Raw genomic sequence first — 15762 nt, 5'->3', positions numbered from 1 at the left:
TCAACAAAACTTTATCAGGGGGAAAATTTCTTCCTGTTTGCCTCAGATGAGACAGAGCATAGAAAATAAATTAAACATAAGTGAATGTAGACATCCATTAATACAAGTATTAAAGCTTCGTCTAGATATCTTAAGATGAATTATAAAAAAACCCCACTGCCCTGGTCATACATTCTTTCACCCATACTGGATACAGTGGTGGAGATTTTAAACCCATGCTTCCTCCCACATTTTTTCACCTTAGCCGCTCACATGTACATTATGTTCTTTCCGGAGTAGACCTGAGGCAACTAGGGGAATTTTCTGCAATGAATAAACAGGAAAAACAAGAAAGCTTTATCTTTAGTCAAAACCTATCATAAAGTAATAAAAGAAATAGAGGGTGCCACCTGAAAATGAATTTTAGAAGACATGTGGCACCACCTAGTGGCGAAAAAAAAAGACTCAACGTTTTGTTCACAAGAAGCTGAACGCTCCTTTAACAAAACGCTGCTCATCATGGTGTCAGTGTTGAAAACTAGAAGAGGTCTGTGGCTGTAAATAAAGTTTGAAAAGCAAAAAAGGTAATCCGCACCAATAAAAACCAAAGAATCTTTATTGAAACATACTTAAAGTTTAACAAGTAAAAGTTTCCAAAGTGATCCATCTGTGAAAGTGAAAGTGGAAATACTACATCTGCAAAGTAAACAATGCATCATATAATCTGGAACATTACCTTTCAAAAATGATTAATACGGAAGAAGTTTTTATATATATATATATATATATATATATATATATATATATATATATATATATATATATATATATATATATATATATATATATATATATATATGTACATATAAAAATGATGGACTGGCCCCCTCAACTCCAGATCAGATCATGAGTGATGAAGTTCTTATGAAAAGTACTGACACTATGCCAGAGACATGTTCTGCTGTAGCCGTTGCAAAAGGTGGACAAACCAAATATTAAAGTTCAAAGTAGATAAAAACAGAAGAACTCACTTCATCTGATATTTGTTGAGCTCAGAGCGACCATCATGTTTCATGATCAGGACTTGGAGGCACAAAAAGGTCAGTACTTTCAGATCCTACAGGAACTTACAGTCTTTGTTCCCAGGATTTTTATTTGCTGTCCGTCCCAAAGGTCGGAACTGGGAAAAGGCATTCAAATTTGCTGTTCCCTCTGTCTGCAATACTTTACAACAAAAGTTGAACCTCAATGAACTGACACTTTTGGCGACATATTTTAATTAAATTTCCTGTTTCTTGCAAATAGCTGCTGCTTTAAGTCATGGATGTCTGTAAAGGACTACCTTGTTTTGTGTTGTATGAATGTTTTAGCGTGTGTCTGAAACTCTGCTTGCTGCTGCTTGCTGTCTTGGCCAGGACACTCTTGAAAAAGATGTTTTTCAATCTCAATGAGGTTTTATCTCCTGCTTAAATAAAGGCTAAAAAAAAAAAAAGAATAAATGAAATAAAATAAAATAACATAAAATGATCTGTCAGGTGTTCTAATAACTTTGGCCATCACAGTATGTCAAATAATTTTTGAAAAAATAAATAAATAAATAAATAAAAATTGAATAAAATAAATAAATAAATAAATAATAATAATAATAATAATAATAATAATAATAATAATAATAATAATAATGTGAAATATTTATTATTTTCTTACGCTGTGCAGTTGTTGTCAATTGATGCCCCCTGGTGTTTATTATTCATAATGAATATCCACTGTCTGCAGCCCTGACCACTGTTGTACTGACAAATAGGAATTTTTCAGGATTGATTTTGAACTACTGAACAGATACGGTTTTCCCAAGCACAATATGAAAATTGCAAAAATACTTTTTTTTTTGCCACCTATTATCATGATCAGCATACTCATGTCCAGTAATTGTAAATTGTACCTTCTCCACAATAATTGGAGCCCAGCAGAGGAACCACACTGACAAAAAAGACCCCAAACGGGTTTTAGGTTGACTTCAGCACTTTTTATCTAAGAAATCTCTTGAACACCCTGAGGGTGGCGCTACTGTACCACTCCAGCTGAACAAACAGACATGTTGCTTCTTGTTTCCCCTCTGCTATCAGACTACAAAATGCTGAAGCAGCTCTTTTAAGAACTTTTACATATTTGTTCTTTTCAGTTGAGTAAATCTATTTATTTTACTACAAATCTGTTGTCACTGACATGTTGAGTGTTGAATGTTGTGACACTAAATTGCTCCATGATCACAAAGTTCCCTGAACTCTGACCTATAAATTTAGCTTTTGCTTCCCCCTGTGTCAAATTACAAAAAAAAGGTTTGCCTTTAAGACACTACAGATATTCTTCACCCATCATCTTGTAAATGGGGACTTTTAATGAAATAAAAAAAAAGGTTAGGCCACAAACAAATGTTTACCCAACCTTTTAAGCTACTAAGACACCTCCTGTCAATCTTAGGACCATGGGAATGTTTAAAACTGTTAACTCTATATTTCTCTACACCCCAAAGCCATTTTTCATTAAAGTAGTGTCTAACTTATTTTTTTCATGTGTTGCTGCTCACAATAAAACAATAAACTGACCATCTTCTATAGACATCACAGGCAATTCTTTGACTCAGTGTTGGCTTCGTGTTGCAGTGCAGGGTGATTATTGTCAGAAATCTTTGTCAAATGTGTTTTAATTTGTGAGAATTCTGAAGGAATTAGATAGGTGAAAGAGTTTATTGTACCTGTTAGGACAGAATCTGTTACCTATCTGTCATTAGCCTTGTTCTAAGTTTAATGATCTCCTGTGTGACAATCAGTTTGTGGACACTCCTGTTTGATGTGCACCGAAGTGTTTGAAAGAAGAGGATGTGATACAGCAGAATAAGTGAGCCATCACATCTAAGATTGGTTTTATTTGGTGCATTTAAGATTAAAACATCAACCCTTCATGAATAAATCACAGCTTAAAGTACAATAAAAAATCAGGGAATCTCAGTTTAAGAGCAACAGTGAGTCATCAGTTTAGTAATCTCTGGCTGCTTTCATGTACTTTGTCATGTGTTACTTAAGAAAAGTTAATCAATAAAGCACATTTTGTCAACAAGGCAATTCAAAGACAGTAGAGGAGTGAGTACAATGGTCAACACAATCACATTAAAAAAGCAAAATTATTGAGAATGATTAAAATCAAAGTCAGGACAAACAAAAAAGAAAGCTAGCTTAAAATAAGACTGATGACAGTTACAGAGCAGTTTTGTGCATACGTTTAACAAAATGTTGTATAATGATCTGATATTAAAAGTAGTGAATGGCAGTGAATATATTTTCTACATTTGAGGGATGAGGTTCTTTAACTGAGGTAGGGAGTCTTTGATTTTGGCTTTCTGGTTTTATGACCGTTAAAAAGGGCCGGTGCAGGTAGAAATGTGACCCCGAATGAGCGTTTATAAAACAAGTCAATCATTAAGAGATTGATTATTTAAGACAACTTTGTTAATGATTTTTAGTCTTGGTCCTGATTCAGAAATTAAAAGTTAGAACAAACTGAACTGACTAAAATAGCAGAGTGCTGTTTTTACCACCATGCCCTGGTAAAAAAAATTGAACTAGTTATCTAACAGTGGCGATTGCTCAAAGACTGCAAAGGAAGCTCAGCTTTCCCTAAATTGTTCCCCAAAAAAAGTGGTGTTATGTACTGCTGTGTGTACATTTCATTGACAAAATATGCGCTAGAATTCGTTCATCTTTTGTTCAGAATCAGCTCCTATCACAGGTAACTGGCTCCACCTCCTTCTTATTCATCCACGCAGCGTCTCAGCGCTTTAACACAGTCGGACGCTGAGCGTCTTCTGACTTCAGCAGAGAGGCATAGAGTGGGTTGTTCCACTGTGGAAACTGGATGGTCATTGGATAAACGCTGGGCTTTGTCCCGCCCATCGGACGCTCAGCGTCTCTGGGGGTCTATGAGGCAGTGGGCTGGCCTGGACGCTGGGCTTCTGCATGATGATCTGTCTGAGGCTGAATCCCTTTTTGATTGACAGTGAAATGAGCCAGTCAGGGATCTTGAAGTATAATCCTCCACCAGAGCATCTTCTGAGTTTTACAGTTAGTTGTTCTGGACTGATCCGGAGGCTTTATTGATCCCCAGCAAGTTTACTTTTCTTAAAAACGACAAGCGTTGTATTTAAAGATTCTCTCTCTTTTCACCAATAAGCAGCTACAGCTGCTGAGCTCCTCCCCCTGTCACTCACACTTACAGCCTGCAGGTGTAGAGAGGAGCTTCTCCTGTTTAAAGTGGCTCAAGTCTTACGCCCGCAACACAATGGGCCAAGGCCGTTAAAGCAGTCTACCTCTGCTGGCCATTGAGAGAACACCGGTAACTCCCTGAAAAAAAAACACCTGATTGGTACGACAGGGTCACAGATGATTTTCTTGAAAAGGTACGGAGGGTAGAATTTACGTCTAATTAAATAAACAAAATTATGATGCGGGCCAGAAAAAAATGAGCTTCCCCTCCTTGACTGACCAGCAGCCACCACTGTTATCAAACTACATGATCACTAGGGATCCATGATATGTTATTTCTTGTTTTGTTTTTTTTTTGCTTTTTTGCCAACCTATAAATTGCTCCTCATGACTGATAATTAAAATACTTTTTAACCTTCATGTATTCAAAGCCTTCATTATTTTTTCATCTTAGGGTACAAAACGCTATGACCCAGTGGACGAAGTTTAACACTATAAACACATTTACTGCAAACAGGTTAGAAACACTCTATTTTCTCAGTGTTAGATCAGGGACAAGTCAGGGTTAAAGGTGTTTTTCCATCCTTAAAATCTTGACGTTGGTCAGTGGTAACAGCCAGAAGGGAGCATGTGTTTCAGTGTGTCTGTGGGTTTCTCTGAAGCCCAGTTTCTCGTACAGCGCCACAGCTGAAGCCTGAGTGGAACTTGTCTCTAGGACCACCTTGGAGAAGCCCCGTTCTTTACAAAAGTCGATCACAGTCTGAGTCAATCTAGTGCCCAGGCCCATCCGTCTACATGACTGAGAGATTATCATTCTGAACAGCTCCCCATGCTTTTCCTTCCCACTGCCTTTGGCCACGACAGCCACCGTACCCAGGATTTGAGGTCTCCCATCAACCTCAGCTTCAGCCACCCAGAAAGAGTCGTCCGGTTTGCTCTGGTAATACCCAGGGATGTCCTGCATGTCCGTCTTGAGTTTTTCCTTAACATAGCTGTCATAAAGCTCATGACAGCAGTAGTAGACGAGGCCCACCCAGACACCAGTAAACACCAGAGCCCCCAGCACAGAGCCCAGGAGGAAGCCTGTGATGCACAGAGCCAGGGTGGCAGCGACGTGGGGAGGGTTGATCATAGCATTCCTGAAGCATGGGCCGATGTGTTCGTTGATGCCGATGCTGAACAGAGTACAAACAATGTCCTTATCTGAGGGACGGAACGAGCGAATCACCAGCTGCATGGTCTCCAACAAACTAGAGGAAGAAGAAATGAAGAATTAACATGTTGCATATAGGGATGGGTACCTTTCACATTTGAAACGATATGGTACCGATACGCGGTACCTGGCAATCGGTTCCAGTACTCAACGGTACTAATTTTCGGTACTTTTCTGTGTTAATGTGGTAAAAAATATCAATTTGTTTAATATTAAAATATAACTTTTTTTTCAATTTAACATATTAATACTTCAATATATAACCTTGCAATGCTGTGTTCAAGTCCAGAATGGAAAATCGCCTATTCTTCCACTCCCCGACTGTCACAAGGATGTATTTAGGTACCAAAACATGGTACCTTTTGATTTTAAGTGAATCGGTACCCGGTGCTTTTGATAGAATTCGGTTGGCACCTATAAAAGTACCTAATAAGGTACCCATCCCTAGTTGCATATGCTATGACAGCTAGAGAGTTAATAAATATGCCCTTCCTAATTCACAGAACTTGATTTATTTGACCTGTCTCCAAGATATTTGCATAACAATAGCCACGGTTACATTTTTTGTCTTTTCTGAATAGAATCTTTCCGAATGACTTTTCCAAAAACAATAGTATACATGGAAAGGAATATTCCAATCACTGGTCTACATGCGCCACTGTAATCAAACAGAATAGTCAATGGGATACGCGATTTATCAAAGCTGGAGGACGACAGTTTATTTATCACGGTGTTGCAATACTCTGTATTGCGAGTTTGTCGTCCATCCAGTCTTGAAATTATGTTCATTTCTTTCAAAGTTTGGATCAAAAACAAACTTTCCACAGCAGTCCAGTGCTGACGGCTCGCAGCCATTTTTAAAATTGAGGAACGTCTCTATTTGCGTCTTACATTTTTTCTGAGCATGCGCTGAAAGAACGCACTCCATTTGAGTGGATACATGATACCTCAATCGGTTTGGGGAAAGGAATATTCCACCCCTGTGAAACTGGTTAAATGTCCATTCGGTCTGGCACTTTTCTTTCGGAATGAGGTGTATACAAAGGTTCAATTCTTTCCATTTGAGCAAATAAACCGAATGCAAGCAGAATATTTAGGTCCATGTAAACGTGGCTATAGATGCCTGCATCTTTTAATTCTTGAAAATCACGTTACTTTATCTGATGTAAAATCATCTTCCTATAGACCCCTTTACAACCTTTGTCATCATAAAGATTCCCATGCATTTTGTAAACAGATGCACGGTTTAGCTTTGAAAAAACACTTTACAGTGAAGTCGCGTTCTTACAGGGTCACAACTGATACAGAGCAACCGGTGTTTTGGAGTAAAGAGTGAGCATGGTAACTGGCAACTTCAGCAAAACCTGTCAGTGATTGCCAGCTGACAGTTACCAATTAACAGGGTCACACTTCACACTGAAACGCCAAGGATGTCGGTGGCTGCAAGTCAAAAGATGCATTTTCTGCATCACAAATGACTAACAATAACTGTTGACATTTGGAGTAGATTTTACTTCATCTAGTTATCAAAAAAGTTGTTTTTGGACTGAGGTTATGACCAAATATGACACTTAGGACTCAACATGGAGAGTAAATAATAAGTGAACACTTCAGTTCTTATTAACGGAAACAGACTACATGTTCAAATTAAAACAATGGTATATTATTAGACCAATAACTTTTCCAAAAAGCAGTTCTTGAATACAAAATTGTTATCATTATTATGACATGTTAAGCGCAGTTCTCTGTCTGGATGTATTTTTCAGGCTCATTTAACAGGACTCAGGTCTCTTGTGCACTCCACTTTGACTTTGGAGGTTTTCTGTTTCTTTCTTTCTTTCTTTCTTTTTGTGACACAAGTATTTCTCTTACAGTTTTTTTTCCATTAGTTTGGCTCATTTCTTGAAACAGAAATTATATTCTTAAAACTCTAAAATGATTTGGCAAAACAGTCTTACAGTTCAGCACAACACCATGGTTCACCTGCAAAAGCGCATATCTCTCCCAAAACTATTCACTCATGCTTCAAAACTAAGTTCCTTTCCCCATACAAAAAGTCAGCCATCAAAAATGCAATGATCCTTCTCAATTGTTGGCTCATTTCCTGAAACGGACCGGACCTTCTTAACACTCTTGGTGATTTTGTTAAAAAAAAACCTGGATTGATCAGCGTAACACCATGGATCACCTGCAAAAAGCTCATATCTCTCCCAAATCAGTTCAGTTATGTGTCAAAACCAAATATCTGTCTCATACAAATAGTCAGTGTCTCCAAAACACATTGTCCCTTTGTCGAGACGTTAAGATGTTTTGTCACTATGACAGAGGACCATTGAAATATCCCTCATTTCCACCTCTCAATCTGAGCCTGGTCCTTCATTTCTGTTACTGGACTAATTTTTTGTCTAGCTAACAGAATACAATTATACATAAAGCTGGATTTAAAAAAAAAAAAAGAAAAAGAAAAGAAATTTTGCAGTAAGAGCAGCCTCCAAGGTTTGACATCACACATTGCACTCAAACTGCTAAGGAAATTTTGACCTTTATTATTCACACACATAAAGTAACTTCCCTGCATTAGATAAACAAAATGTAAAAAGCCAAAAAATACTGTAATATAAACACATGAACAAAAAACAACTCCTTCAAGTTTTAGTTTAACCTGACTTTTGATTTATCAATTTATCAAATGTTCCAAGAGATTCATACATGGTATTCATGGTATTGTGTGTTGCTGACTAATTTTGACAATTAAACCGACCATTGTACTTTGAGGTGACTCATACAACGAAATGATGCTGATGTATTTTGTAGAGACTGACCATTGAACTGAGAATCAACAATCCGTTTGGATCAACGAGATGTATTCACTTGAAAATTGAGCTAAATCTAAGCTAACTGTGCTAACTATGGGCTACCTGTACTTAGTATTTTGCAAAACTAAACAAAAGAATTTGCAATTTGATGAAATTAGTGAGAAATTCAATTATATTGTGAACAACTGCCAAGCAGTTTGGAGGTTTGTCCATGTTATTTTGAGGAATGTAATTTCTGTGTCAAGAAATGAGCCAAACCAAATGAGAAAAACAGTAATACATGACAGTCAGTAAATGTCAACAGATAATGCAGACATGAGCTTTGGGTGACTTGTGTATATAAATCCACAGAATGACTGTCCTCTTGCTGAAGCTAGGAGTTTTTGCTGTCAAGGTGATGTTGTCCAGGTACAGACCAAGGTTAAAATAGTTTTGGATTTGTCAGTATAGTTTAGTTTTAGTTAGTTTTGACTTTTTTTTTCCATTATAGTTTAGTTTTGACATTTTTTTCATTACAGTTTAGTTTTAATTAGTTTTGGAGCGGGCATTCTAGTTTTTATTTAGTTTTAATTTTTGCAACAAGGCTTAGTTTTAGTTTAGTTTTAGTTTTTTCATACCTTATTAACCAGGTGCAGGATTCAAAAAGGTCAGAGTAAATATTTTGTAAAACAGTTTATTTTCCAGTCCAACATAGAGCTCACTGCTCAGTCAATGCTGATACTGAACTGTTGGCTGCTGCCTTAAACACAAGAAAATAATATAAACTTATATAAAAATATAAAAATGAATTATATAAAAATGAATTATATAAAAATAACGTTAACATGAATTAAATAAAAATAATAAAAACATAAATTATATAAAACAATATGAGCTTTAATAATTAGAAACTTGGACTCTGTAACAATAAAGTCAGACACACATGAAATTAAACTATTACAGAAGCTCTGATTCATTGCTCCTCTACGTTTTGTCGCAGCACAGAGCACAGCCAGTCAGTGCAGTAAACAAGAGCGTCCCAGTAAGTCACAATGATGGTGCCGTACGGCGCTGACAACTGCTGAAAACTGTCGTAAAATTGGTTGGGAAAACGTGTCAGATTAATTTAAATTCTAAAGGCTATTAATATTGTCAAAAACTATAACTAAGGAAATTTTGTCTTTAATTTTAGTTAGTTTCAGTTAGTTTTGTGAACACAAGATACAGTTTTAGTTTACTTATCATTTTTGTTTTCTTTTCTAGTTTTTATTACTTTGAGTTAACTGCAATGTATTTTAAATTTTAGTTTTCCTTTTTAGTTTCGTTTTAGTTAACTATTATAACCTTGGTACAGACTGAATTTTTTGGTGGAATGCCACCATAACATTTTAAACACAGTGAAAGTCCTGTAAACTGAGTAATCTTTTATTGTCTTAAGTTTTAGTCTTTTATTTAATTTCTTTGTCTTGTCATTGACTTCATTTGTAAACCATACTGTTGTCATCTTTAAATTCATTTCATTAAAACTGCTTCCTGAGTCCCTGAATTTGCTTTGTCCATCGAGTGTTTCAGTGAAAATTTGTTTCAAAGGTGAAAACAGAGAATAGCAGTAACCTATAACTACATGAATTTCCCTTCGAGGATTAATAAAGTATTTTGTCTATCTATCTATCTATCTATCTATCTATCTATCTATCTATCTATCTATCTATCTATCTATCTGTTATTGCATTGTAAATACAATATTACTACTGCTCATGATGTTGCTGTTAAATAGCTTTATTAGTATTATCAGTGGTAGTGAAAAACAGCATCAACAGTAGAAGTAGTATGGCCACCTGACATAGTGGTTACAGTTATAGCAGATGTAGGCTATATCTGATTCCATCGGTAACCAAATAGCACGTTCGTTCAATAGTCGTTCTACGTCATTTCCGCCTATCTAGAAACGTCTATTTCATAAGCTGAATGTTATCGAAAGTTAACTCTTGTGTTAAATGCAGGTTATTAGCTGAATGATAGGAATCGTTGTGTGTTGTTGCCAAGTGTTTCCCTGTCCTCGATGTCTTACCAAAGCCTTAGCGTTACTATAAAACAGATTTGTCGTCAAACTTATCATAATGTACGATTTATCGACACATGTCAAGTAATAAAAGGCTGTTTCTTACGTCGTCGTCTCCGGCACTCAGCAGTAATGGTCCTGTAGGAAGTCAGCTACAAAAACGGCGTAAATGAACTGTGCACTGTAACTACTATAGTATAGTGCTGTATACAGCCTCTTCTGTTTAAATGTTAACCAGTGTAAAGTGACATAACCATGCCGTTCAAACAAGAAGAAGCAACCTTTGCGGATAACTTATCTTACGAACCTGCATTAATGTTTTACTAAGGCATCGCTATTTGCAGTGTAGCGTTATTGCTGACTTAACTTCTAGTTTTCCTTACCTTTACCAAAGTTTTTCTCCTGATCTGATTTTGGCTGGAAATGAATCGTGATCTAAAAACCTGTGGTCCGTGGTGATGTGGCATGTGCAGAAGATGCGGCTCTAAGAGCCGATGCTTCGTAGTGAATCAGAAGAGCAGACTCCCATTGAATCGGCTCTCAACGTTTTTCTGTCTCAGTCGCCCAGCTCTGCTGACAGACGTGCAGCCAATCACATGCGAGGATATTAAATCATATCATTATGTGATAACAGGGAGAGGGCCACTCTTTCATTGTGAGAAGAGTGCCGCAACAAAAACATGACAACCTCAAATGAAGCAGCATCTGGATCAACATAATTTTTATTAATTGATTTATTAATTACTTTATATTCATGCAAAAAAAAAGTTTGGTTAATATTAAACAAAAGCAAAAATGTCTGCTTCTATATAAGAACAAATGCACAAAAAAGAGGATTCTCATAAGAATACTGAATGAAAAGGGTTTATTAATATCACTATCAATACTTAATTCATTAATATTTGCTGGGTCAGGCTTAAATATGATGCTACAAATGATACCAGATTGAGAGATGCTTGGGAGCTGTGCAAAAAGAACCAGCTCTCTAAAAGGAGTCTAACTTCCCATGATTGTGGCCTATAAAACTGGTGCTGAAGTTGGTATCTTATTCGATGATTCCATCTTGGGAATGACAGGGAAGCTTATGATGAAACATTATAAACATTTTATGTATGTCTAAACCAGACTACATTCTCAACACAGATATCTTAAAAACCTGTTTCAATTTTGTAAAAACTGTCATAATGCTGAATGGTGAAAATGTAAATTAACAACACAAATCTGGCTATTTCGTAGTTCTTTTTGTTGTTTTTTTCGAGATGAGATAAGGCTTCTTATCTTGTCTTCATGTTAGGTTTCTGCTAATAAAATTTTATTAAGGTGAAAAGGTTTGCAGAAAGTATCTTCAGATAATGTTTGTTATGATATAAACAAAGATTGATTGACCATTTTAGTGAAATGTTTACAATGCAGTTTTAAAACTACAAAACATTCATTCTGGTTCTGAAAACTCTCACTGTCTTTCTTCTTCTTCTTCTTCTTCTTTTTTTTTTTTAACTAGTAGACCACTTTGGATCTGGTCTTGATCTCTAACCATGATACCCAAGCTTTTCAGGTCTGAACTGGATTGTTTGAGAAAGGCTATAGTGTCTTTTAAACATTAGTTCAGAATAGTGAAGCGTTAATTCCACTTGCAAAATTGCAAAAGCCATTGATTTCAGACAGATGGGGATTACTGTGACAAAATAGTTACATTTTTCATGTTTATAAAGAGCTTTTCCAAATACTCAAAGAGACTGAACAGCAGGCCAAAGCCTGGTAATCAGAGAGCAAAAAGAACTGGTTGGGGAAGGCGAGTCTAAACAGGTGGGCTTTGAGGGCAGATTTAAAAGACAAAAGCACTCGGAGAAATGTAATCCAGTAATTATGGGAAAAAAAAAACAGGAACAACAGGAGGGACTTGTATGCATTAACACCTACTGCTAGAGTAAGTAACAAGATGACACTGACTTCAGTGAAGAGGGATTTTAGACATTTGGCGCCATCCAGTGGTAAACAAAAAGAAACACACCCCTTATGATTGAGGGAAACTTACTTACATAACTGTATGTAACCTGGGTTAAGTCAACACAATGCCCTGATTGTACATCCTCCTTTACCTGCCAACAATCAGCAAATTAAGACAATGCAAGCAGCACAACAAATAACCAACGATGCCTGAAGTGCAAACATGACAAAGCATTGTATGCATATATCACACTGGTAATATCGAAAACAAGAAGAGGTCTGCAGCCTCAAAAAATTGGACCGTTCTCCATACTTTTCCTTCCTATTGTCTTTGGCCACTACAGCCACTGTACCCAGGATCTGAGGTATCCCATCAACCTCAGCTTCAGCCACCCAGAAAGAGTCGTCCGGTCTGCTCTGGTAAAACCCAGGGATGTCCTGCACAAGGTTATAATAATTAACTAAAACGAAACTAAAAAGGAAAACTAATATTTAAAATACATTGCAGTTAACTCAAACTAATAAAAACTAGAAAAGAAAACAAAAACTGTATCTTGTGTTCACAAAACTAACTGAAACTAACCAAAATTAAAGACAAAATGTCCTTAGTTATCGTTTTTGACAATATTAATAGCCTTTAGGATTTAAATTAATCCGACACATTTTCCCAACCAATTTTGCGACAGTTTTTGGCAGTTGTCAGTGCCATACAGCACCATCATATTATTTTATATAATTTATGTTTTTATTATTTTTATTTAATTGATGTTAACATTACTTTTATATAATTTATGTTTATATTTTTATATTAAGTTTATATTATTTTCTTGTGTTTAAGGCGGCAGCCAACAGTTCAGTATCAGCAGTGACTGAGCAGTGAGCACTATGTTGAACTGGAAAATAAACTGTATTACAAAATATTTACTCTGACCTTTTTGAATCCTGCACCTGGTTAATAAGGTATGAAAAAACTAAAACTAAACTAAACTTGAACTAAACTTGAACTAAACTAAAACTAAACCAAAACTAAGCCTTGTTGCAAAAAATAAAATTAAATAAAAACTAGAATGCCTGCTCCAAAACGAATTAAAACTAAACTGTAATGGAAAAAAATGTAAAAACTAACTAAAACTAAACTATAATGGGGGGGAAAAAAGTCAAAACTAACTAAAAGTTAACTATAATGACAAATCCAAAACTATTTTAACCTTGGTCCTGCATGTCCGTCTTGAGTTTTTCTTTCAAATAGCCCGCAAAAAGATCATGACAGTAGTAGTAGACGAGGCACACCCAGACACCGGTTAACACCACAGCCCCCAGCACAGAGCCCAGGAAGAAGCTTATGATGCACAGAGCCAGGGTGATGGCGAGGGTTGGTCATGGCGTTCCCAAAGCATGAGCCAATGTGCTCGTTGATGCCAAAGCTGAACAGAGTTTGAGCCGCGCCCTTGTCTGAGGGACAGAACAGAAGAATCACCAGCTGCATGGTCTACAAAGAACTGAAAGAAAATAAAATTCAGAATTAACCTTCATTGTCTAGGCTACCACCTGCTGATAGTTATGTTGATAAGAAACTTTACTCACAACTTGCATTACTAATTGACAATATTGATACATTTGAACACTTCTATTGAAATACTTTGTGTCTAATTCATCTAGATGTAGATTTTATCTTAAAATTTCGTAGAAACTGACAGTCTCTTACCGTTTCGTTGGTCAGACACCTCCCTGAATGGCTGTCACCTGGAGCTGAATCAGGCAAACCATGATGCACTGAAGTTAGTTTCTCACTTGATGCTTCTAACTTGGGCAGCCGGTCAAGAGTGAGACAACAGGTTCCTGATTAAAAACACTTTCTTGACAGGCCAGATTTGGATTAAATTATCTTCACAGACCTCTTGAAACACAGTTTCAGGTCTGTGAAACTATCATTAAATTGGTGATAATGTGGAAAAAGTCGTTAATTATACTGTTTTTTTTTGTGTTTGGACTGAGTTCTGATCTGTAACCACAATGTCTAGACTTCCCAGATCCGACCATAGACTGTATATAGAGTGGGCAGCATGGCTCTGCCTTTTACCATTGTACAGTTTTAAAGCCAAACTACCCCGTCAGAGGTGCCAACAGTAGAGACTGTGAGGGACTCAGATACCCCTTTTCTACCAAGCTGGTTTCAGGGCTGGTGCTAGTGCTGGTGCTAGAGCCGGTTCGCAGTTGGTTCAAGTGCGAACCAGTTAAGAACCGTTTGCTTTTCCACAAACGGGTGCTGGCTTATAAACTTTTCTTCTGTTGTTTTGCTTACCCCTAACTCATCTTTTTAAAAATGACGCTCTTCCATGTTTTCACTCTGCTTTGGTTGGTCAATAATCCCGCCCCCACCCCCTGACATAAGCCCATAGCCCCCGATGGGAACTTGGTTCTTTCTGCTGGCCCAGCACAGAGTTGGTGCTTGCCAAGCACCAGTTTTGAGAGCCAGCAATCAGTGCTTAGTCTGCCGAAAACAAAAGAACCGGTGCTAAGTCTGGCTCCAGCTCCGAACCAGCCCTGGAACCAGCTTGGTGGAAAAGGGGTAAGAGAGAATCTTGGTAGAGATCAGTGACAAAATTATTTTTATTTTTTTTCCAGAGTGTTATCTCATCTTAGCTCTTCCTCCCAACATATTTTACAATCACCAGAAAAAAAATACACAAGAATATCAACTATTACTCATCGTTAAACTAGATGTTCAGCCTCATTTTTAACCTCTTATAACTAAGGAAAAGGAAAGTTTTCAGATTTGGAGGATTTTTTTGACCTATTCCACAACCAGTCACCAGGGGGAGCAGTTTTGATGGCGACCGTCTTTTTTTTTTTTTTTTTTTCGTTTTACAGAAAAAAAGTGTCTCCGATTGTAGATTTGAATTCTGACATGTCTGGGTTTCTTGGTTTGTGACCTGGACTTTGTCACCAAACTTCTCCCTTACAGCTGAATGGGAAAGCATCAAATAGGATACAAACTTAGGTGTTGCTCTATCAACATGTATAACCAGTGACACCTTTGCTTCACTACACATGTGAGTGGTGAGGATACTGATATTTGCGTGCCAAAGAAATAGAAACTTGTTTGCATGTCTGTTAAAGATTGAAAAAAAAAAGTTAGTGCATGTCACATCTAGGCTTCCTTGTTCTTGCTAATACCAGCTGTGGTGGGCACGATAACTTGGTTTGAGAGTTCCTGTTTTCTGTGGTTAAACAACTTTTTCTTGTTATGCGTGACACTAAAACCTTATTAAAGAGCAAAGTACGGGGGAAAAAAGGCCAGATGACAGCATGAAGCAACCACAGGAGCTGACAGAAGACCTGCACAGGAGAGCGGCTGTTTCAGAAATAATCACAGTGGGTTGTTGCGTACCAGCTTACTTTTTCAGACCTCATTTGAATCAATACAGAAAATAAGAAAAAGGCACTTTATTTTTGATTGGACACAATAGTTTTGCAATTTTACAGAAAAGGGATTGATAATGTGTC

General features: G+C 36.9%; 1 protein-coding gene across 1 annotated transcript; it reads right to left on the bottom strand.

The window, feature by feature from the left end:
• Nucleotides 1-2915: 2915 nt before the first annotated feature.
• Nucleotides 2916-10774, bottom strand: LOC141794836 (putative N-acetyltransferase family 8 member 5). Its single transcript, XM_074675386.1, has 2 exons — nt 10692-10774; nt 2916-5488 (listed from the first exon to the last, which is right to left on the bottom strand). Exon 2 carries the CDS (start codon nt 5473-5475, stop codon nt 4804-4806), a length of 672 nt encoding a protein of 223 aa, XP_074531487.1. The 5' UTR covers nt 5476-5488; nt 10692-10774; the 3' UTR covers nt 2916-4803.
• Between the last annotated feature and the right edge of the window lie 4988 nt (nt 10775-15762).

The sequence above is a fragment of the Halichoeres trimaculatus genome, unplaced genomic scaffold (genome assembly GCF_033239565.1).
Source record: "Halichoeres trimaculatus isolate MK-OKI-2021-1 unplaced genomic scaffold, fHalTri1.1 fHalTri1_scaffold_1, whole genome shotgun sequence".
Taxonomy (NCBI): domain Eukaryota; kingdom Metazoa; phylum Chordata; class Actinopteri; order Labriformes; family Labridae; genus Halichoeres; species Halichoeres trimaculatus.
This window is presented reverse-complemented; position numbering and strand designations above follow the sequence as displayed.

Excerpts from the sequence above, each read along its gene's own strand:
- LOC141794836 (XM_074675386.1), bottom strand. The coding sequence starts at position 5,475 with ATGCAGCTGGTGATTCGCTCGTTCCGTCCCTCAGATAAGGACATTGTT.